Source organism: Oratosquilla oratoria, chromosome 2 (assembly GCF_046742065.1).
Source record: "Oratosquilla oratoria isolate Oo_2021 chromosome 2, ASM4674206v1, whole genome shotgun sequence".
In the NCBI taxonomy this organism is placed as follows: Eukaryota; Metazoa; Arthropoda; class Malacostraca; order Stomatopoda; family Squillidae; genus Oratosquilla; species Oratosquilla oratoria.
This window is the reverse complement of record NC_134778.1, coordinates 36,659,477-36,684,869: the sequence shown is the minus strand read 5'-3', so window position 1 is coordinate 36,684,869 and position 25,393 is coordinate 36,659,477. Positions and strand designations below refer to the sequence as shown.

The 25,393-nt window shown below is 37.8% G+C and overlaps 1 protein-coding gene across 13 annotated transcripts in view; it reads right to left on the bottom strand.

Moving 5' to 3' along the window:
- LOC143038308 (YTH domain-containing family protein 1-like) overlaps window positions 1-25,074 on the bottom strand; it is an 85,013-nt gene extending 59,939 nt beyond the window's left edge. For 3 of the 13 annotated variants that reach the window (XM_076207353.1, XM_076207356.1, XM_076207333.1), the window contains exons 1-3: window positions 24,737-24,833; window positions 9,587-9,678; window positions 4,238-4,351 (exon numbers count right to left, since the gene is read on the bottom strand). In XM_076207353.1, coding sequence (XP_076063468.1) covers window positions 4,238-4,351; window positions 9,587-9,678; window positions 24,737-24,818 — 288 coding nt within the window. In that variant the 5' untranslated portion in view covers window positions 24,819-24,833. Of the gene's footprint in view, window positions 1-4,237; window positions 4,352-9,586; window positions 9,679-10,007; window positions 10,361-24,736; window positions 24,841-24,903 lie in introns of those variants that run through there. The other 10 variants (XR_012967557.1, XM_076207342.1, XM_076207347.1 and 7 more) reach the window with 10 other exon arrangements.
- Window positions 25,075-25,393: the final 319 nt, after the last annotated feature.

Genomic DNA, 25,393 nt, shown 5'->3' with positions numbered 1-25,393 from the left:
GGAGATAAGCCAGTTGCTGTTTGATGATGACACTGCACTTTTGGCAGGATCTGAGGAGGGATTGAGAAAGTTAGTGACAGAGTTTGGGAAGCTGTGCGAAAGAAGGAAGTTGAAGATAAATGTGGATAAAAGTAAGATGATGAGATGTACAAGGGGAGAGAGTGACAGCAGAATGGAAGTGAGTATTAAGAGAGACTAGAGGAAGTGGATAGTTTTGGATACTTGGGTGTGAATGTGGCAGGAAAGGGAGGAGTGAGGGTGGAGGTAGAATGTAGATTGAGAGAAGTGAGTAAATGCCTTGGGGGATTAAAAATGTAATGAGAAATAGACATTAGGGAATGGATGGTAAGAGAAGATTGTATGAAGTAGTGATTGTGCTGACAGCACTGTATGGAGCAGAAACATGGAACATAAGGGAGGAAGAGAGGAGTTTGAATGTGTTTGAGATGAGGTGCCTCAAAGTATGATAGGGGTTACTAGGCTAGAGTGAGAAATGAGGTGAGGAGAATAGGGGTGGAAAGGGAGTTGAGAGATAGGGTTGATGAAGAGTATTGGGATGGTTTGGACACATGGAAAGAATGAGTGAACATGAGGGGGTGTCTTAGGATGAGATGGATGGATGGGGTAAAAGGGGCATTGGGAAAGAGGGGAATGTCTGTTCAAGAAGGATGGAAGAAGACAGAAGATAGGGGTGAATGGAGAAGGGTTGTGTACAGATAATGCTGTGATGCATGAGGGAGAGTGGGTGGGGGATGGGGATGAGGGAGTATGATAAAATAAATTGACACAGCCCAAAGGGATTTTCCCCCCCATCTCCTTTTCTGCATGAGGGGATGGAGAGGGAGGGGTCACCGATTTAATTAAGTGACCTTGCTGTTGATGTGCTGTGTCTTGTGACACTACTTCTGACCCAGGGCAGTGGACAAAAAGCAGGAATGACCTGTCATCCAGGAGGTGCCAAGATAAGAGAGAGGGAAATGAGTAGAGGGGAGTGAAGTATGCTGGTGATGAAATGGGTGGGAGTGGTTTCTATTTTTTTTTTTTTTTTTTTTTTTTTGGGGGGGGGCTCCCTCCCTTTTAATGGGGAAAAAGCCTTTTGGTATATGTGTATACATACATACATATATATATATATATATATATATATACACATCTCAAGTCTCTGGTACAGGTACTTTGATACTGTTGGAGTACTATTTAACAACACCTAAAACAATTATACTTATCCATGAACACCAACATACATTTGGATACATTAATATTTTCCAAATGCCACATGATTTGATCTAATTGTGGGAGGAATGAGATGAATGTATTTTAATATTGTTCCACTCTACAAGGGAAAAGGGGACAAATGTGAGTGTACTAGTTTCAGAGGGATTAGCTTGTTAAGTGTAGTTGGGAAGGCTTATGGGAGGATCTTGATTGAGAGAATTAGGAGAGGAACAGAGGGAGTAATTGGTGAGGAACAGTGTGGATTTAGGACAGGTAGAGGTTGTGTAGATCAGATTTTTGCGGTAAGACAGATATGTGAGAAAAATATAGGAAAAGGTAAGGATGTTTTTTGGGGCTTTTATGGATCTGGAAATGGCTTATGACAGGGTAGGCAGGAAGGCACTGTGGGAGGTTTTGCAGATATACGGGATAGGAGGAAAGCTTTTAGGAGCTGTCAGGAGTTTTTAAGAGAATAGTAGAGCTTGTGTTAGGATTAGAAATGGAGAGCGAGTGGTTCGAGGTAAAGTTGGGACTTCGTCAGGGATGTGTTATGTCGCCCTGGCTGTTCAACTTATACATGGATGGGGTGATGTGAGAGGTAAATGCAAGGGTGGTGGGCCAGGGATTGGAGATGTTTAAAGAAAATGGAGAAAAGTGGGAGGTGAGCCAGCTGTTGTTTGCAGATGACACTGCACTTGTAGCAGGACCAGAGGGATTGAGGAAGTTGGTGACAGAGTTTGGGAGTGTGTGTGAAGGAAGAAAGTTGAAGATAAATGTGGGTAAAAGTAAGGTGATGAGACGTACAAGGGGAAAAAGTGGCAGCAGACTGAAAGTGAGCATAAACCACTTCCATACGGTGATGCCTACGTATGCGGCATGAGGAGCAAGTGGGTACTCGATGATGCCGACATCGGCATCTTGATTATATTTATTGTAGTCGTACCTATGTAATTTCCATTCTCTCTAAACTGGCTTCATAAATTTTCTATGGTTATTAAAATACACAGGTGGAAGAGAACGAACGATTGAGCACTGACTTTATTCTTTATAATGCGATTATTATGACGCAGCATTGCACGTCGGGCAGCTAATGCTGCCAAACGTGCGATGTGTCCCGGTGTGAAGAGGTTAAGGGAGAGCGACTGGAGGAAGTGGATAGTTTTAGATACTTGGGTGTGAATGTGGCAGGAAAGGGAGGAGTGGAGGTGTAGGTAGAATATAGATTGAGAGAAACAAGTTGCCTTGGTGGATTAAAAAGTGTAATGAGAAATAGACATTTGGGAATGGATGCTAAGAGGAGATTGTATGAAAGAATGATAGGGCCAACAGCACTATATGGGGCAGAAACATGGAACATAAGAGAGGAAGAGAGAAGGAGTTTGAATGTGTTTGAGATGAGGTGTCTACATAGTATGATTGGGGTTACTTGGCTCGATATTGTGAGAAATGAGGAAGGAGGAGAACAGGGGTGGTAAGGGAGTTGGGAGATAAGGTGGATGAAAGAGTATTGGGATGGTTTAGACACATGGAAACAGTGAAGAAAGACAAGTAAAAGAGGTATGGAAGGCAGATGTGGAGGCAGTGAACATGAGGGGGCAACCTAGGATGAGATGGATGGATGGGGTGAAAGGGGCTTTGGGGAAGAGGGGAATGTCTGATTAACCACTTCACTCCGGACTTAAATCTTGCGGGCAGCAGCCAATGCCAGCCGTACGACGTGTCGTAATAATACTCGCATCATAAAATATAGTCACCGCTTATATTGATCGTTCTCTCTTTCACCCGCGAATTTTGAAAACCACAGAGAATGGGATTCAGGGCACATTTGGAAGAATGTAAAAACACAGGGGCGACTACAATAAATATAATCAAGACGCCGATATGGCAGCGTCGCGAATCCACTTGCTCCTCATGACGCCTACGTGTGCGGCACCGTATGGAAGGGGTTAAGGAAGGACAGGAGAGGACAGAAGACAGGTGAATGGAAAATGGTTGTATATGGATGATTTTGGGATGCATGAGGTAGTATGTGTGGAGGATGGGGGGTGAGGTAGTATGTGTGAGAAAAATATGATGCAGCCTGAAGGGATTTCTCCCCTTCTTCTCCATTTCTGCATGAGGGGATGGAGAGGGGGGTCCCCAATTTAATGAAGCAGACTTGCTGTGGATGTGCTGTGTCTTGCGACACTCCTTCTGACCCAGGGCAGTGAACAAGATACAGGGATGACCCATCATCCAGGAGGTGCCAAGATAAGAGAGCAGGTAGAGGGTGGAGGGGAGTGGAGTGTACTGGGGATGGAATGGGTGGGAATGGTATTTATGCCTTTGTAATTTGGCTACCTCCCTTGTATGGGGGAAAAAGCCTTTGGTATATGTATGTACATCAGTACATACATATGTATATCAACATTCTTTTCCTCCTTACAAGGGAGGTAGCCTAAGTCAAAGAGTTGATATATGCCTTTGACTTTAGCTACCTCTTTTGTAAGGAGGAAAAAGCCATTGGTATATGCATGTACTAACATATAATATCAACACATTCATCTCCTCATTCCTCCCTCAATTAGATAAAATCATCTGTTATTTGCAAAATAATGTATCTGAAGTGCAACATGGCCACAAAATTGGTTAAAAATCGCCTTAGCCCATTCATACCCAGATTTCCTATTCAGCTGTATATCATCACATACAGGTACCTTACTTCTGTGTCAATAGCAATCAAAATATATTTGGTATCCAATGCACAAACCCTCTTCTAAGTTTATTCTTTAGTGAAACTACAATACACAAGATGATAATCTTTTCTATTGGCTTACAAATACATTACCTGAATCACAAACACTACACTTACACAAATCAATTAAATGGTCTTAAAAAAAAAAAAATACAATAATAAAAAACAAAATAAAGACTAGTATCACTGGTACATTGCCAAAACTTTACTGTGATTATCAAATATACATTTCCACATTACTAAAAACAGAGCAGCTGATCATTTCAACATGGGGTACATAATACATACCTGGTATGGGGTTGATGTCATGTAGTATGATGACATATATGGGTCAGATGCAGCTGCTGCAGCCGCCATAGAGGATGTCATGGCGCTTGTATAGCTCTGGAAAGAGGGGTAGTTCTACACGGGTGTAAGTTTGCCTTACTATAAACATTTATTATATAAACAACTAATGACTGACAGACTTCTGCATGAGTGAAATTTTCAAGTTTTCCTCATTCTTTAAAATTATACAACAAAACCTGATCTTATATAACCATGATAAATGAATGGATCCAATGAAGACATGGCTCATAATTTAAGAAAGAAAAAAAGAAAGAAAAAAAAGAAAAGAAAGAAAAAAAAAAAAAATTCTACATCTTGGTGCTATTCCTATATGAACCTATATATGCACATAAATGATAAACCTATGGTGACACACTATTGCAGCAAAGGAAAGAATGAAAGAAAAAATCACCAAGCATGCATTTGTGTGTGTGTGTGTGTGTGTGTGTGTGTGTGTGTGTGTGTGTGTTTACCTAGTTGTATTTTACAGGAAGGGGAGCTATGCTCGTGGTGTCCCGTCTTCGTATCTCATTTTATCTAAACTGTTTTTAAATTCATGTACTGTTCTTGCACACACCACTTTCTCATCTAACTTGCTCCAAATGTCTATTACTCTGTGAGGAAAGCTGTTCTTTTTCAGATCTCTTCTATAGCTGTCTTTCTTGATTTTCTTTCCGTGTCCTCTTGTATTTCTATCATCCCATTTTATTAGATCCTCTCTATCAATAGTTTCTATGCCTTTCATGATTCTGTAAATAGTTATCAAATCTCCTCTCTCTCTTCTTTGCTCTAATGTCTGTAGCTCAAGTTTTGCTAGTCTCTCTTCATATGATAGTTTTGAGAGTGTTGGTGCCAATTTTGTAATTGCTCTTTGTATTCTTTCAAGTTTTGTTATACATTTTTTTGTACTTGGTGACCACATTGTTGCTGCATATTCCAATCTTGGTCTTATCAAAGTGATTAGTATTTTCTTCACCATTTCTTCATCCAGGTATGTAAATGCCACTTTGATTCTTATTAAATTATAAGTTTCTCCAAAAATCTTGTTTATATGTTTCTCAGGTGTCATATCATTCATAATAATGACTCCCAGGTCCTTCTCATTTTCTACTTTTTTTATTCCTTCTTCTCCCAATTTATATGATCCTATTATTCTTTTTTTTGTTTTTTCCAAATCCTATTATACTACACTTTTTAGTATTGAACTCCATCTCTCACTTCCTACTCCATTCCCATACTTTACTGAGATCACTATGTAGTGACTCACAATCTTCAGTGTTCACTTTTTTTTTTTTAACAGTTTTGCATCATCTGCAAAGAAGATCACATAACTTTCAATTTCTTCATCCATATCATTAATATATATAGCAAACATTATTGGGGCCAGAACTGTTCCTTGTGGAACACCACTTATTACTTCATCCCAATTTGAGTATTTGTCTCTTATCACTACTCTCATTTTTCTTTTTTGCAAAAAGTCTTCCATCCATTCAAGCAGTTTGCCCTGCATTCCTCCTTCAGTTTTTAATTTCTTAAGCAACTTCTTATGTGGTACTTTGTCAAAAGCTTTCTTTAGGTCTAGAAATGCACAATCAGCCCATCCATCTCTTTCTTGTATTATATCTATTAGCCTTGAATAGAAACATATTAAATTGGTGACGCATGATCGTCCTTGTCTGAATCCAAATTGCCTTGGATTTAGCACATTGTTTTTTTCTAAATACTTTACCCATCGACTTTTGATAATTCTTTCACAAATTTTTGCTATTGTACTTGTTAGAGAGACTGGTCTTTAGTTGGTAGGGTCATTTCCCCCTTTATATACAGGTACTATGTTTGCTTTTTTCCAATCTTTTGGAACTTTTCCTTCTTTCAAGGAACTGTTGATTATGCTTTGTATTTTGTCTGCCAGTTCATTTCTGCATTCTTTCAAAATCCAGTTTGCTATTTCATCTGGTCCATGCGATTTTCTGACATCAAGATTACTCAAGTGTTTCATTATTTCATTCTTTGTTACTTCTATTTCTTTCATAGGGGGGACTTTCTCTTCCCATTCGATCTCTCCAGGTTGTATGTTCTCCCTTGTAAACACTGATTTGAAATGCTAGTTCATAATTTCTGCCATTTCTATTTCCTCTGTGTATTCAACTCCTCGTCATTTCCCTAATTCTTGTTTATTTTTCAGTTTGTTGTTTACAAATCTGTAAAATAGTTTTGGTTGATCTTTACATTTTTCTATGACATCTTTTTCATATTTTCTCTTTTCCTCTCTGTGCACTTGTACATATTCATTTCTATAACAAGTATATATTTTCCATATTTCAGGTGTTTTGTCTTTCTTCAATTTGGTCCAAGCTTTATCTCTTTTGTCTTTTAAATCCCTACAACTTTTGTTGTACCAGCACTTTACATATTCTTTTTCTTGCTCTTGTCTTGGGACATACTTTTCCACTCCTTTTTTTGTTTTTTGTTTTTTTAATCAATTTTTGTCAAAACATTCCATTTCTCTTCCACTGTTGTTTTCTCTTTGTATATTCTTTCCCAATTTTTTTTTTTTACAGAATTCTCTTATTTGATCAAAGTTTGTTTTTTCATACATCATTCTTCCTTTTCTATATTGTTCATTTCTTTTCATGTATTTTTCCTCATTTAGTTCCAGTTCAATCAATATGTGGTCACTTTTACTTATTGGTGTCTTAAATGCAATCCTTTCCACTATTTCAGGTTCTGATGTGATTATTAGGTCTAGTCTCAATGGTTCTTTATTTCTATACCTAGTGTTCTCTTGAATTCATTGTGTCATTGTATGGTCAATAATCATCTCAAGTAGAACATTTCCCCATGAGTCGTCTCCACCCTTTACTGTCATCTCTTCCCAGCAGACTTCTTTGCAATTAAAGTCGCCCATCATAATCATTCTTCCTCCATCTTCCATTATCCTATTTTAATGTTATCCTTGTGTCTTCTAACATACTTTTATGTTCACTCTCTTCCCACGAGGCTGTTTTTGGAGGCACACAATTTATTACAAACTTTCTGCTCTTCTTATCTCTGTCTTCCACTTTGATCAAAATCATCTCTACTGTATTCTTTCCATATGTGACACTCCTCATGTTTATATCCTTCTTAGTCAGGAACATACCTCCACCCCCTTGTTTTGTCCGTTTCTAATCCAATAATTATATGCATCATGTCCTACACTGTTGGGTGGTAGTGGACCTTTTAATTCTGTCTCTACAATTCCCATTATGTCCAGTTCTTTTTCCTTCAGATAATCATTCAGTTCATTCAATCCTGTTATTAATCCATCTATATTTGTGTAAGACACTCTTAATTTTCTGCTACTTCCATTGTATTTTTTGTTTCCCTTTTGTTTTTCTCTGGTATGACCCATTTCCTCACTTTCATATTCACTACTCTCCAATAGAATTCCTCTTTTTCTGACTCTGTTCTGTTCTCGTTTTTTTTCCTTAGCTTCTTGTCTTTTCATTTTTTCCTCTCTTTCCTCTTTATTCATTTTCCTTTTTATCCATATTTTTATATTGTTCACTGTTTGCTAGTTTCCCTGTTTTTGCTAAGATATTCTCTGCGGTCATTCATGATCTGAATGTAACCTTAATTGGTCTGGTCTCATCTGTACTAAATTTCCAATCCTATACATTTCTTCAATTTGTTTCCCAATTTCAGGTTCATCTTCCTGCATTAATTCTAATAAACTACTTACTTTTTCTTTTTCCTCTCCTCTTTGATTCTGTTGGTTCTATTTAGATTATACTTCTCTTCCATTCCTAATATAATTATACATTTCTATCTGCTAAGTCTCTTACTATATTCTCCTTCTGTCTCATCACTTTAACCCCTTCCATACGGTGCCGCACACGTAGGCGTCATGGACTTAGATCTCGGTGGCAGCAGCCAATGCCAGCCGTACGACGTGTCGTAATAATACTCGCATCATAAAATATAGTCACCGCTTATATCGATCGTTCTCTCTTCACCCGTGAATTTTGATAACCATAGAAAATGTGATTACAAAAGAATTAGAAAGAATGTCATTATGGAGGGGCGACTACAATAAATATAATCAAGACGCCGATATGGCAGCCTCGCGAATACACTCGCTCCCCATGACGCCTACTTGTGCGGCACCGTATGGAAGGGGTTAATAACTGTGTCTTTAGTTTATTCTTTCATCTGTTGTTTTACTATATCATTAAATGCAATTTTATTGTTCTCTTGTATTTTTTTCCAACCGTGTTTCTTTTGCTATGGACTCTATTTTCTTTATTCATCTTCTCTAATTCCTCATACTCATCTTTTACTTCTTTTAACTGTCTTTTTAATACTTCTCTTTCTTTAGTTAGTTTTTGGTTCACCTTCTCTAATTCTTCCAATTTTTCAACTCTCTGCGTGATCTTCGCGAGTTCACCGAATCTATCCTCCCAATGTTTGACAATTTTCTCAAGTTTTTCTTCTAGGCTTGCTAATCGGGGAGGGTTGGCTTCCCCACCCCCTCATTAAATCCTTGGAAATTGTTATCTTCACCTTCCATTGTGCTGCTCTTATCTATATTTCTAATCTTTACATTTTTGTTAGTCCCTTCATCGCCAATAAATTCATCTGGCCCGCGTTTGTTTATATGGCGTCTGCCTGCCTGGACCAAGTCCTCCCCTTCCTCATTTCCTTCCATTTCCCTCAGTAATCCCTCCCCTTCTCCTTTTTCATCACCTTCTCACTACACCACGAGCTTTCCCCTTCCCTAAAAATACAACACAGGTACTTCCTTGTCGTTGTGATCCTCGAAATTCTTGGATAACTCCGGAGTCCAAACTTCGCTGTCACTTTGACCAATGTGTGTGTGTGCATGTGCATGCATATGTGTGTTTGTGTGCATGTGCATGTGTGTGTGTGTTTGTGTGCGTGCATGTGTGTGTTTGTGTACATGCATGTGTTTGTGTGCATGCATGCATGCACACACGTGTGTGTGTGTGTGTGTGTGCATGTGCACATGTGTGTATGATTCACCATTCTTGGATCATGTGTTGGACTTATAACTGACACTTAAGAGTTCAAAACATATATGGTCCAATCCATGGGTAATATGACCTTACACACACTCCCAACTCCTTGCCCACCAAAGTTGGAGTCACCTCAGAGTGCAACAATGCTGAAATTTTCAACCCTAGGCAGGACTCAAACTCAGATTGCTGAATCAGCAGTTAAGAGTGTGCGTGTGTGGGTGTGTATGTGTGTATATGTCTATGTGTGTGCATGTGCATGTGTGTGCATACAGGTGTGTGGCGTATATACATGTTCCTTTCCCTGGGTGTTCCATGGCTCGGCACTTGCTTCCTGGTACGGTTGTGTCCAGCCACTTACTTGGTCTTTCGGCCCGTTTGGCACTGCAATACAAAAATAATATCATTACCACATCTCATGCTTAGATACCAATATCCCAGTATTTCAAAACAATTTTCTCTTCCTATAATAATTTTTTTAAACAGTCCTTGACTTCACACATAATACTTAATTGAATATTTGCCCCTAACCATAACCTAAACACACCAATCTGGATGAATAACACATGTGATATAAAAGACAAACACCATATTATGAAATCTTATACACCAATAATTCTAAACATCAAAAATTACTTTTAACTTTTCTATAAAATGTAACATTGTTCAAGATTAATATTTTTTTGCAAAGTCAACTTGTATTTCACACTGACCTTTAACCAGAGTTGCATCCACCAAATAATATATCAAATGCTGGTAAATGTCAACAAATTAATTATGAATACAGTAAAATTCCTTTTATCCGACCTTCGAACAACCGACTTGTCCAAACATCTGACTTTTTTCTTCAATGTCCCAAGTCTGATAAAAGTTGAACTTGTCCAAACATCTGACCGTCGAGTGATTGTTTAGTTCTTGCTCTCACTGCTAATTCATGGCACTCAGGTCTAATGTTATTTTCACAGGCATTTCAGTGTTTGTTTACGTTTGGCCTTTGGTGGTTATTTCTCCTCAACTGTGCTGTGTTGTTTATTATGCTTTATTGTACCGTACATAAGTGAAAATGTCTCAAACCAATGAGTTTTTTTCTATTTTTTTTTAGTGTACATCCAAATATCTGATCTAGGGTAGGTCCCACCAAGGTTGGATAAAAGGAATTTTTCTGTAGCACAAATATTAGACCATACAATAATAAAACCCCAAAAATACAGAAATTTATAATATCCTTACAGATGTATAAACTTTTATGTACACTAGTGCGCTGGTGGCATAATTGGAAGCATACTGGTCTCAAATTCACCTAATTATGGGTTCAGATACATATGCATTACCGATACCTGCCCCAAGAGTCCAAATACATAGGGCAAAGGTGCTTCAGCCATGGCTATCCTGGCATAAGCTCCTCACCTTATTACATCATTACATCTTGTTTATAACCAATGACAGACCTTAACACTTATAGTCTGGTCTTGCACCTTTCTAACCTTAGCAAGTTTCCCTAAGCTTTTGCATCACATCTTCCTTTTGGTGTCTAGATAGTTTGAATTAATTGCAACAGCTTGCAATGGTTCAACCTTCCAGTTTCAATAATGCTCTCTACCACTATGCTTATCTTTCTATATCCCCTACTAGTTCACTACTATCTTGCATATAATGTATCAACTAGAAATGTCATACAGAAATATCTAGTGGTAACTTTCTCTTAGTTCATCAATTCCAGTCCAACAACAGAAAATGATTCCCATGTGAAACTCAAGACAAAAGCAAAAAATTCCATTCCATCACACTGCATTATCATTCGTACATACACACACATTTCTCTCCATGTATATTTCTTCCTTTAGTTCAGTCTCAATGAGTATATGGTCACTCTTTCCTGAGTATATGGTCACTCTTTCCAATTGGTGTCTTATATTGGATTTCATCCACAATTTCAGGTTCTGTTGTAAATATTAAATCTAGTCTTGACAGTTCCTCATTATTTCTGTATCTGGTGTTTTCACTGATCCCCTGAGTCATTGTATATTCCATGGTCATGTACAGTAACACATTACCCCACAAGCCTTCTCTGCCTTTCACTGTCATGTCCTCAGGGCAGCTTCTTTGAGTGAGCTGTATTTGGCAAAAGATCCTCTAAGAGATGCACTTTAAAGTTTGAGAATACACCAATTTTGGGCCAAGATATGACATTTTTCTTTCCTTTCCGAAAATGTGTAAAATTTATCCCGAACACCCTGTATTGTGTTGTCTAAGGAGTATCAGTGTGCAGTACTATAGTATAACATATTCTGTTTGTTCTCAAGATATGGTGTCATCTAGGGCAGTTTGAATCTGTGGCCAGACTTATTCTGTGTTGATACTTTTTTAAAGCTGATGTCCCAAACACAACCATACCTGTGTGTTTCTTACCTGATGTAGAAGGGTATTTTTTCTGTGGGGGTTATGTTTGAGAGACATCAAAAGAAGAGTGAGCTTGCTGGTGTTTCCTAAATGACTCTTAGATTACATCTAAATGAATAGATTAAATTTGTTTTCCAATTGCCCTGCAGTTTTCTTATGTTTTCATTGGCTTTTTCAATAAAACAAGCAGTCTGCTACAAAAGTTGGGAATAGTGGTTGCCATCTTGATGACATATATCAATGAATCTAAACATAAAGCTGCCATTATTTTTGTACAAAAGATGTGCATAACTTTGCAGTGAATTGTAATTGTCTCAATTTCTCTCAGTCTTGACCATGTCCAAACAGTCGATGTTACTACTTTCATTTATGCGCACTGATGAACACAATGTTAAAAAATGAGATTTGATATAGAAAAGTAAATGGAAATTTTACCTTTATTTTAGCACATTTCTGATCCCAAAATGCCTTCAGGAGGTTATCAAGAGGAAAGGATGTCCCACTAAATATCAACAGCAAGTGAAATAACCAAAGTTATTATATTTTCTATTTATCATCAATATTTATTTGAAAATGTTGGTGCATTTTCTATATTTTTTTCAAATGGGTGGACCAATCCTATGTTGAGTACTATATACTATGTCAATCAAAGGAGCACCTGTGCTACTATCACAGAACTTGGTTGATAAGGGCAAACAAATATTGACCTCATCTATTAATAAATTGCATATAATACTAATTTACAACTGCAAAATACATAGTTTGTTCAAAACTCTGGAAACTCCAGTGGCAGACACTATAGGTAATTTCATTAGGCCCTAAAATAACCTATCTCAGATATTGGCTACATTTTCATCTCTTCCACCATCAAATATTCTTAGGAATGTGACTGATAATTTGGTTCATCACAAAACTTCCGATATTAGAAGGCTAGGATTGGCGTCCCTTACAGAGGAGTTTGTAGTGTAGAATTTAATGAACCATGCCTTTGGACCAACTCACTGGGTTCAAACTGCCACCACCTTGACCTCCACCACAAGTAGTGATACTTTAACCTATTCAGACAGCGAGCATCCAATATAATCTATCAAAACTTCTGTCACCCAAATATTTCTAGTATACTGTATTAAGAGTGGACTACTTCTGACAACATTACACCATGGAAACTTATACAACAATCTAATTCAGATTTATGTACGGGGATTACTAGTGGTCAAGACCAACAAACTGAAGGATAAAGAAACAGGTTAAGAATCACACAACAGAGAAAAAAGAAATAGGATTGGTAAATAAAAGACCTAAAACATTAAGAACTACACATAATACAACCCTCAGGTCTAAAGACCTAATTACATTTAAGATCAATCAACTTGCAAAAAGATAATTTATTACAAGTTAGAATAAAAATGAGGCACAAGAAAAGATAACTTATTTGAGAGCAACAGTGCAGGTCCCAAAGATCATGTGAGATTGACCACTCATTACTGACTCCCTGATAAAGGATAGATAACAATTCATTCTCATTGTGATAGCAGTCTGCTAAAGCAAAGACATTGGGCAAAATTCTACATCAGCATATACAATAGTTAACATCTAAATCATACATATCTATCTCATAGATTTTAGTTTGGGAAAGACTAATCAATATCAAACAGCTAAGAGGGCTGGCTCCACCTTAATAGGATCACAATAAAACCTTTTATCTTGATATCTACATCTCAGTAACACAAAATCATGATTCTTACCATAACAAAATATTTAGAATATGAAACTATGCTGGAACATCTAACAACTAAAACATATTTCTTATTCTGGTTTTGTATTTGAATATAATGTGGTTGTGAAAAGCCAACTTTAATCCATCTATATACCAAAAGGCTTCTTCCCTTTATAAAGGAGGTAGCCAGCCAATGCATGCAACCATCTTTCACACAAGAAAGGAAAAATAAATAAATAAATAAATAAATAAATAAATAAAATAAATCAATCAAATATATATATATATATATATCACACTACTGAGCAAATAAGACCAACATCATTCCAAACAAAAGAAAATGCTAGTACTTATGGGTTAAAAAGAACAATACTTTTCAATAAATTGAATTCCTCGAACTCAATTTCTCCTCAATGCCTACAAGGTTCCTCTAAATTCTATTTCACAGACAATAGAGAACATCATTACTATACACAATATGCAAACAGTCCTTTCTCCAAACTTATTTAAAATGCTTGTGAACAGTTTGAAATCTATTTAATTATGGTACATGACCAACGGCAAACATTTAATCATGAACAGAACCCTACCAAAGCTCTTTACAGTGGATTAATAAGGCACCAGTAAGAACTAATACCATGCTCACCTGGAGCTCACATAATCTACTTATCTGCCTATAAAAAGAAACATCATGTGAGGACTGAGCCTTTATCATGGCACAGCACTTGTTAATGCTTTATCAAGTACTTGATAAAGCTCTAACGAGTGAAATTTTGCAACAATAAAGGTTGTCCTCACATGGTGTTACTCGACAGATTCATTGGCAACGGCCAATACATAGACAATATATACATGATACAAAGGAACAAGGACAGTTTGAATAAGCGTAGCGACCAATTACCCCCTGGAGAGCGGAAGGTCATTGTCAATTATCTTACGATGGTCGGGCGACATCAGGTCACGGTCGCCAAGGGTCACTGTTAGAAACAGTGACCCTTGGCGACCGTGACCTGATGTCGCCCGACCATCGTAAGATAATTGACAATGACCTTCCGCTCTCCAGGGGGTAATTGGTCGCTACGCTTATTCAAACTGTCCTTGTTCCTTTGTATCATGTATATATTGTCTATGTATTCCTATCACTATGTACTTGTTGCACTGAAGATGTAATATACGAAAGCGCTCTGCTTCGTTAGTTTCTTTTTTCCAAGTGGTCTACTTTGCATATATATATATATATATATATATATATATATATATATATATATATATATATATATATAGAATAAGATCAAGTGACCAAATCCTTCCACAAGAAAAGAACCCTGAAAATTTAGGCCTCACATTTAATACTCAATATGAGCTGAATTCTTGCGTTGCATCACACTACTCACATTATAAAAGGTAAGTTTACAGCTATATTAATCATTCTTTCACCCTGAATGTTAATAACCACAAAATTCAATTCAGCCTGTTCACAGAATACAGGGTACACTCGGCTACAACTACAAAAATATAATCAAGATGATGACACTGGCATCCTTATAAACACACTTGCGCCTCATATTGTATTGTAGGAGTTAGGCCAACATATCAAGAACACAACAGCAACAAATCAACACTGCCTCTACAGCATGATTCCCTACAATTAGCAAGATGAACACAAATAAGTTCCAAAACCACCCTAACTGGATACATGCACACAAAAACCAAAATCCTTACTTTAAAACACAACATGAAAATGACTGGAATATAATCCTAGCCAGAACTCTTAACACCACATACCCATCACACTAATTTCATTAGCATCACCAAAATAATAAAACAAAACCACCTGTACAAAAAAAAAAATATATATATATATATATATATATATATATATATACACACACACACTCAGCACTAAACAAGCCCTTCAAGATAGACCACCAAAGTCAATACTCCACCAATTATCCCCAGGCTTTACCCCACAAAAAATAAAATAAACAAATAAATATTAAATGAAATAAATATATAAAATAAATAAAAAAAATAAATCATCTGATACAAACCACACTGGCATGGTTGTGTTAAGGACACCATTCAGCATTAAAACAATCCCAACACAGAATAGGCCTAGCCACAGATTCAAACTACTCTAGATGCAAGTACCACACATGTGGCACATTTCCTTGATGGTGATCCCATCTATAGGGTTGTATCCACAAGAGATTTTGATGAAGGAGACAAAAGGTATACCCACAGAACTCATGGCTGGGGCAAATCCAATGAACTTGTCAATAGTTGTTTGGAATAGGAAGGGTGGCTGCATGGGAGCTTGCTCAGAGAAATTTTGGGGATTGGCAACAATGTGTGATTGAAGCAACAACCACCCACCCCCAAATGCTCCCAACTGATCATGCGTGTTGAGAAAAAGGATTGTGGTACTCCCCAAGGCAGTCGTAGCTCCTCTTGGGGATCGGTGCCACCTGCGTAGAGCCGGTGGCCAGGGCTGGTTGCCGCCGTTTGGCCCCCAACTCTTGGGGTTGGGGTGGTGGTCCCACAACATAGACGCATAATCATATCACTCACCGCTCCATTAACACACTGAAAGACAACACACTGCTGCATGCCAGACCCCCTGATATCCACCCTTCTGAATCCTCTCTCCCACGAAAGGACAGAGTCCACCTGGCCAGACTGCAGTGCAGCCACCACCCAGCACTTCTAAGCTACCAGAAGAGGCTGGATGACCGCATTGTGAACAGCTGCCCGGGATGTAACACTTCACCCCATATCATACAACATATAATGGAAGACTGCATTATACACAATCATGCACGCAAACAACACAACATACACTCTAAAAAGGATTTGTGGGAAAACCCAGTTTCGGCTGTGGCATTCCTTGAGGAGACAGGACTGCTCGGACAGACAGTCTAGGGAACGACAACAACAACAACTGATGATGCTGGCTACAGAGGTTTAACAAAGGGCAGTGTGGGATGAGCTGTTCAGTGTCTTCTGTGTGATGGTTCTAACTAGAACAGTTTTATTCTATGGCCAGGACTATTGTGTGTTGCTGAGTGGTTCTTGCTTCTTTGGAGGGATTTTTCTGTGGGGATAATGTTGTGGGAGGGATTTGGTGAAGTATTAAGTTTGGGGGGCCACCTTGTTTTGAGATCTGGGTGTGAATGTGTTTTTGGGAGCATCCATGTAGGTATGTACACATACAGGGAGGAATGATTACATACTATTGGAGGAGATATTGACCCCCTCTTTATTTAGCTATAGTATGAGGTATGTTCAATTATAAGTAATGAGAAAATTTCAGGAGGCATTAAATATCATTTGATCAAAAAGCTACTTCATTGTGAAATATACATGTCTATAAAATTATTAATTGGCACTTTTCTATGTTTTCAGGTTTGAGTGCTGTGGTGTACATTGTGGAACCAGTTTGATCCAGTTTGCCAGTCTGTCAACACTTGACAAGATGCAGGGAAACATGGAACAATGTTACACCATAAAATTTTGTATTAAATTTAAGAAAAGCAAACAAGAAGCTTATGGAATGTTAGAGGAGGCCAATGGGGATGAACTGAAGTTTCTATAGGTGGTTAAAAAGATATTCTGAAGGAAATGAACAGGTTGAGGATGAACCCAGATCTGGAGCACTGAACTGTGCATGTAAGGAGGAAAACATTGAGGAAGTGCAAAGGTTAGTGATGCAAAACCATCAAATAACTGTGAGGATGATATCTGAAGCTATTGGTATTAGTATTGGCACAGTGGATTCAGTTCTGACTGAAGACTTGAAGCTCTACAAGGCCTGCCAAATTCATGCCAAAGATTCTCTCTGATGACCAGGGGCAGTTACAATATGATAGTGGCTGAGTAAGATTTCCTGAATAAAGTAGCTACTTGTGATGACAGCTGGGTGTTCACCTACAACCTAAGAGCAAAAGTTAGTGCCCAGTGGAAGCACACGTCATACCCCAGGCCCAAGAAGGCAAAGATGAACAGGTCGCAAAAGAAGGCCATGGTCATTCCTTTCTTTGACTCCAAGGGGCTCATTCATGTTCAATGAATTCCTTAGGGTCAAAGCATCAACAAGGAATATTACTTTAAAGTTCTGCAAAGGTTCAGGGGGAAGACGTGGAAGAAAAGGCAACAGCATTGGTGCTACAGCAGTGTTTAAAGCCAAGAAAGGTGTGAATGTAACAATGAGGCCATGTGATGAAATCAAAAGACTAGTTCTTTGATGGGCATTAAAAATATAATTTTCCAAACAGAATTACAGTTTCACAGAACAGTTTGGATCAAGGAATAGTGAAGTCAAATAATACAAGACAATTTAAGACCAGAATTGAACACTGGGAATATAGAGACTGCACCCTACAAGCAGAGATAATATCCTATATACTACAACTAGGCAAGTAATAAATAAAAATAAATAAATCTATATCAAAAGACCTCTTCCTCTTGTAAGGGATGTAGACAGCCAAAGCATGACTACACCAGCACTTGATCCATTTGTTTTCCTTTTCATCTTAGACCCCAGTGGATGAAGATCTTCCCATCATTTAGCACTGATCCCAAGTTTCTAACATAACCTACCGAGTATTACCACACACATCTTGTCTATTAATCTCTTCATCTTCTCATCAAGCATTGCTTACCATTCTATTGATGTATATCTTCCATAACCATTAAATGCAGAGCAGATTCAATTTTTTTTTAGTGAGGAACCCACATATATACAAATTATTCAATTGCTACTGAAGTTTGGACAGCCCTAAAATGAAAGCTTCTGTATACTTTTAAAGGTCTGAATGACTTAAACTCTGAAAGAAAAGCATCTACCACTTGCCACACACTACAATGGCTTGAGAAACCTGTTGCTAATACTAAATACAATGTTAAGTCTCATGATCTGACAGCATGACAAAGCAAATTTATACTTGTTTACATAATAAATCTATCTTGCATAAAGCTATTAGCACTTTATATAAAACTTGGCAGTCCCTTGATACATCATGTCAGAATAGATAACAGAAATTCAGATACAAAATAATGACAAGACTAAGGTGACAAAATTCTTAGCTACCAAAGCACCCAGAATATTTCAGAACCAAAATTCTTAACTAGCTGAGTATCCAGAATATTTCAGACAAAAACATTGATCAAGGACCAAAAGACTGTGTAGTGGGGTCCCCACAAGGAGCAACATCACCGCTAATGCCCTAATCACACATGATTTCCCCACCCAAAACCCAAAGCACATCATCTAAGCTTTCACATATGCAATGACCTACCAATAATAGCTCAGTAGTGCATCTACAAAACTGCAGCCAAAAAACACAAATTTGCCTCAGTAATATTGAACTTTGGCTGACACAAAACAGAATGTATAGATCCCCTAAAAAATAGTTGGTTAGTTTGCCAAACTTATGGAAAAATTGAAGCACCCCACCCTCCTACAGCATTTTTTTTTTTTTTTTTATAAAAATTGTTTTCCACCCCCAACACCAAATTTTGCTGAGTACTGCATACCACAACCAGGTATAAAAATATGTCACTCAATGAAACACTGTCACAATGCAACTCGTCAAATTTAAGGTCAGTATTGTTGCTTTGTGTGAGACCTATCTGGCAAAAGCCAGCTCAGAGACTGGAGCCTATTACACCTTTTGGAAGGCACAAACCCTAAGGTAGGCCACAATCAAGGAGTTGGCTTTGCCATCAAGAGTCAACTTTTCAAATCCCACTACCTGACACCCCTTTGTCTCCCACCTCCTGAAAACAAAAATGCCAACTTGGTATTTGCCTATGCACCAACACTTGATGCATAAGATATCTCTGCAAGATTCTATCAATAACTGGACACGGTCACCTCTTGAATCCCAACCAAATACATCTCCTATTCGTATGCGATTTCAACACCACCAAAGTAGGGAGAGACCAGACTCCCTTCATCCAGAATGGTGTCAGCAACTGCCATGATAATAGCATGTGGCTCAACCTCTGTGCTGACATGACCTATTCATCACAAATACTCATTCTGATCAACTAATCAATCCATTGCCTCTGCTCTCTCTTCCAGATCTGCAGTCATCAAATAACCAGTTACCACAAACTGTTCTCCCAAACTTGTTCAAAATAATATGGAACTATCTATGAATAAACTTGGGCACATCTTTCACTAGACCATCACCATGCAACACCACAAGAAAGATTTTATCACCATGATTATGCTAGGAACATAAGAGAGGAAGAGAGAAGTTTGAATGTGTTTGAGATTACATGTCTGAGAAGTATGATAGGGGTTACTAGGCTAGATAAAGTGAGAAATGAGGAGATGAGGAGAACAGGGGTGGAAAGGGAGCTGGGAGATAGGGTTGATGAAAGAGTATTAGGATGGTTTGGACACATGGAAAGAATGAGTGAAGAAAGATTAGTAAAAGAGATGTGGAAGGCAGAGGTGGAAGGAGTATGAGGGGGCATCCTAGGATGAGATGGATGGATGGGGTGAAAGGGGCATTACAAAAGAGAGGAATATCTGTTGTGGAAGGACGGGAGAGGACAGAAGATAGGGGTGAATGGAGAAGGATTGTGTATGGATGATGCTGTGATGCATGAGGGGGAGTGGGTAGGGGATGGGGGGTGAGGAAGTATGTATGATCCGTCATCCAGGAGGTGCCAAGATAAGAGGGAGGGAGGAGGGTGGAGGGGAGTGGAATATGTAGGGAATGGAATGGGTGGGAGTGGTTTCTATGCTTTTTTTCTTTTTGGCTACCCCCCGTGTAAGGGGGCAAAAGCCTTTGGTATACGTATGTATGAGTATGCTAGGTGTTGATCACATTGATAGACCATTTCATCACCAAAAATAAAGCTCAGGATTTCATAGAAACCTCCAATCCACCAGAAAACAAAGGCATGGAAGAAATATGATCTGATCAAGCAGAATTTCCAGGAAGCAGTTCAACAACCCCTTATGTTAAATCTGCCAACAATGATGTCAATCAAATTAGAATGGACAGAAATCCAAATTATCATGAATGAAAGCAAAATCACCACTGGTCAGAAGTTAATAATACAAGGATAGATTTGATAAGAGGGAGTCAACACCCTGACTGATCTGATGACAGTGATGAAGAAATAGGAGCCATAATAGATGCAAAACACAAAGCCTGAATCATCCACAAAGATCCAAAGTAGGCTGATGAAACAACCCACTACCAGGGGGAAATTCAGAACAAATGGCAGCAGCAAAAGGCTGAAGAATCCCAGGGTCTCAGTGGCATAAGAACCCATGACATTTTTTGTGGGACCCACAGAAATTATGGGCATACTCAATCATCAATGAAGATTTGTCAAATGACAGCACCCTTCAGACTAAGACCCATGACATCTTAAGAATGCCAAAAGAAAAATGTCAATGGCCTTGCTGAATAAAAGCTAAACTGCAGGTAAAGATTGCAAAATGCACCACAAAAGCCTCATCAGGCCACCCACATCTCAGGAAATAAACAAAGCCTCGAGTAAATGTGCCAAGGAAAATCCATGGGACCTGCCAACATCTTCACCAAGCTCTTGGCACACAGCAGTCTGGAGACTATATCAGTGAAATATACAAACATGTAAGACAGCATCTATTATAAAATTGTCATAGGATTAGTTTGCTGATTGTAGGTAAGGTGTACGGGTAAGTGCTGACTGAGAGGATTTAAGAAGAAGAGGGCATGGTTGCTGAAGAACAGTGTGGGTCTAGGAGAGAAAGAGACTGTGTGGATAAAGTGTTTATGACAAGACAAGAATGATAACAGAACATTGTTGAATATGTGTATGTATATTTGTATACGTGTACTTATACATATCTTAACCGATGACTCAATTCATTAATCTAAAATCTATTTATCTACTTTTCATTCATTATTTACTCATTATTCTATCTTTTTCATTTATGTTAGGGACCAACAACAGGTTCCTGTGAGATGAATGTCCAAGAGAATTTATTCATTATTCTATATCTTAACCGATGACTCAATTCATTAATCTAAAATCTATTTATCTACTTTTCATTCATTATTTACTCATTATTCTATCTTTTTCATTTATGTTAGGGACCAACAACAGGTTCCTGTGAGATGAATGTCCAAGAGAATTTATTCATTATTCTATCTTTTTCATTTATGTTAGGGACCAACAACAGGTTCCTATGAGATGATTGTCTGAGAGAATCATCTCCCTGACACTCGCTAACTATTAACGCCTCATCTCCAACTTAGGATGCAACCCTAAGGGGCTGGTACTTGGTTTCCATACCAGACCCAGAATATATATTCCTAAATTTTTCATAGATTTCGTAACTGACAAATGAGGGTACCGGGACCACTGCTGACCACTGGGAGTTTGTATATTTCTATTCAGTGAAACTTAAGAGCAACAATTATTATCTACATTTGATAACATTCACTGACCCATTCTCTAAATGATCTTATCTTAATATAATAGTCCAATTACAAAAAGAGGAGTCAGTGTCAAGAGATGTGTATCAATTCTACAGCCTTGTGCACATCCTAATACTAAATCATATCACTGCCATGCAATAGCAGTTTACTTATTCTTTCTTACTGTAAACTATATAAAGCATTTTTGTTACAAAAAACACATCTATACATCTTTCAATTGGTATTGTTAATTTTGTTGTGGTGTTGCAACTTTGTTGTTCCTGGAGAAACTATTGGCAACTGATTGATTGATTGCAGCTTTCTGTAGTATTAATGTACCAGTACAGAAGCCTCAAGAAATTTCAAGATCATTAAAAATCATGTAACTTATTGGCCAGTATAATATATTTCTTAAAACAACAAAATTTATAAAGCAAATTAGTGATCATGAAAAATGAAAATGAAATCTAAACTTAAATATTGTGGCTATCATCAGAATTATGAATTTCAGAAAACCTAAGTTATTTCGGTTTAATTAATCATAAAAAATAAATAATCCACTGAACAACAGATGTGCTAACACCAATTCGGGAACAATGACAGAACCTGCTAATGGTGGTCCTGAAGGTGCAGCCCTGATGGGTTAGCACTCAGTCTCTCTATCAACTTCAACTATCCTCCCCTAACTTCTTCTAGCCAGTGATACAGTAAAAGAAAGGACACAATAAAATGCACTATTTTATTTCTTTCTTTCTTTCAAGAGAAACCGTCTAATGGGTTGTTGCTAGCTACTGTGGAGTTGTTTCACTAAGATAGAAGCACTGGTTACTGGCAACAAAATAAAAATTTTGAATCATCTCAAGAACAGCTACCCCAGAATGTCCATCTGAAGAATCATCACCCCAGGATAGCCCACCTGAAAAACTGTCACCCTAATCAAGAACACTTGAATATTTGCCACCCAAACCACAGTGAATAAATAAGGATGTAGCCTAACTTAACCCAACACAATGCAACGTATCCTAAGCCGACCATAGCCCACCTCCTGAATTGTCACCCTGTCAATGTCTGAAGTGTCAATTCTTCACGTGGTCCCAAAAATCCCTTCCATACGATGATACCTACATAGGCGTCATGAGATGTGTGTGGTTTTATGTGGGTGCAAGCGTTGGCGTCTTGATTGTATTTAATTTATACTTGTAGCTGAGTGACCCCATGTTCTGTGAATTGGCCTTATCATATTTTCTGTGATTATTAATATTCACAGTGAAAAAGAACAAGAAATACAGCTTGAACTTTTTATCTTATAATGTGAGTACTGTGATGCATCATCATACATCGGGCAGCTCATGCTGCCTGAGAGAATTTGACTCATATTGAAGAGATTAATGAAGCTCGAGGCGAGGTAATTGTTATTCTCACAAAAGATCAAAGATATGCACCTAAGAACTTCAAAATTATCTGACAAGTAATATCTTGGAATACTGGTGTACAAACACATTTTCTATTAACTATTCCTGTCATTTGTATGTCGAATACCAGAATTATGAGACAATATATACAAGTTGCTGACAACTGGTAGTTCCAACAATTTGGCTTTATAAAGGTACACATCCATTTGTGGTCCTGCTTTGTTAAAGTAATAAATTTCTCTCAGAAACTCAACAATTAAGAAGTTATTAATTATAAGCAGTGCCATAAAATTCCTGGGCAGTTATACACAATGACTGTATTCAATAAAAACTCAATTTAAATTTGTTATTACATATACTCATTTGTGGATTCATGGCATTGTCATTACCCAATATCATCCATGTATCAGATTATTCTGTGATAAACCGAAATAAAAGTCACTATAAGAAATATTATGACACTGTTTTTTGACATTACAAGCAGGGTACAAAACATGATGCATGTCTATATGATGCTTAACCAATGAACACGACATTCTTCCTTAGTATTCTCGATATAAATTTAATTTTCATTCAGGAAAACCCTACAAAGCAATGCATTTTTCTGAATTTATATCTTCAGTGCTTAATACAGAGAAGAAAACTTCTACGTACTGAAGATGTAAATACACAGAGCAATGCTTTGCTAGTTTATCTTTCGCGGTGGTTACTCCTCCAATCGTGAACACGTTTCTGGCATTTCTATTGTACATAACTTTCATATACTCATGTGTGAAGTACTTTAGCAAACAGCAACATCAGCTTGCTCAACTGTAACATACCAGTTCTTCAATATACACCCAACAGACCTGGGGAAGCTATAAATCCATTATGATTAAATATCACAATGAAACAAAAAAATAATTAAAACAAGATCTAAGATTCCCAACATAAATAATTTTTCTTCAAATTATTAACAAGTAATCTGCTGAACATAGTATACCACATAGAAAATAAAACACCATACCTAATTTACCAGTACACCCTAAATTACCTAATGAATAATCAACCTAAACAAAGTCAATTCACACAGAAAACTAAATCACAATTATTTCCTTTGAAACATATTGCACTGGATATGGAGCAAATATGGCAAAAATATTAAATACTCGTTTCGATAAATGTATACATCACAAGAAAGGCCCGCTTAATCTGTGCATACCATTGATGAAAACATTGGCAGGTCTGTACCAATACTTGCTCTAGCCAGATTCCAGTAGCATGACCGACATAAATTTTGCAGTTTAACAATTAAACAGGGTATATACTACATGAGAAGATACAAAGGGGTCAAAGTAATGCTTGGAAATTGGGTTACATGATGGCAGTGGCCGGTGGCGAGTTGTAATCGCGCCTCACGACTCCCACATTGCACTCCCACTGATCATTCAGTCTTTATATGGCCACTAGCGGTTTTTCTTCGTGTTGCTCACCACACTTACTTGCCAACCTCACCTTCATGCCACAATCGTACTGATTAGACTGTGTACACATCACTGCATGGTAACGAGACACATGAATCATTTTTCTCAAACATATTTGAAGATCGACACCAGCACTCCCACTTTATCATTTTCCCCTTGCTCAGGAGAAATATACGGAAACCCACCTGAATTCCCTTGTCCTTTCATTCGCTGCATATCAGAATGTCCAGCGTACATATAAGTGTCACTAACAATGCTTAGCACAGCACAATTTATCAGTCTTTCTGTTTCTTAGTCCCTCACTTTCACAAATTCATGCAGCCATGTTGGGTTGGGAGCTCAATATCAGCCAATAAACGTAGGAACAGTGTTACCAACTTTGGCCGATAGATGGCACTGATTAGAAAAATAAACAAAATTACATCGTATATTTTCTTAAAAACAACGAAATACCTTATAACATTTTTGTGTTATATATATTCAACAACCCTTTGTACATTCCGATTACTACCTTGGGATGACTGATACATATATCAATGAGTGGGAGAGGTCATTCACAAGTAGTGCTTGGATATGGCAAAAGCAAAGTACTGGAAATCCAGCGTTAGCACACGGAAATACCAATCCCACTTCCATGTCAATATATACTCTACACAGCATACTATCCTACTTTGC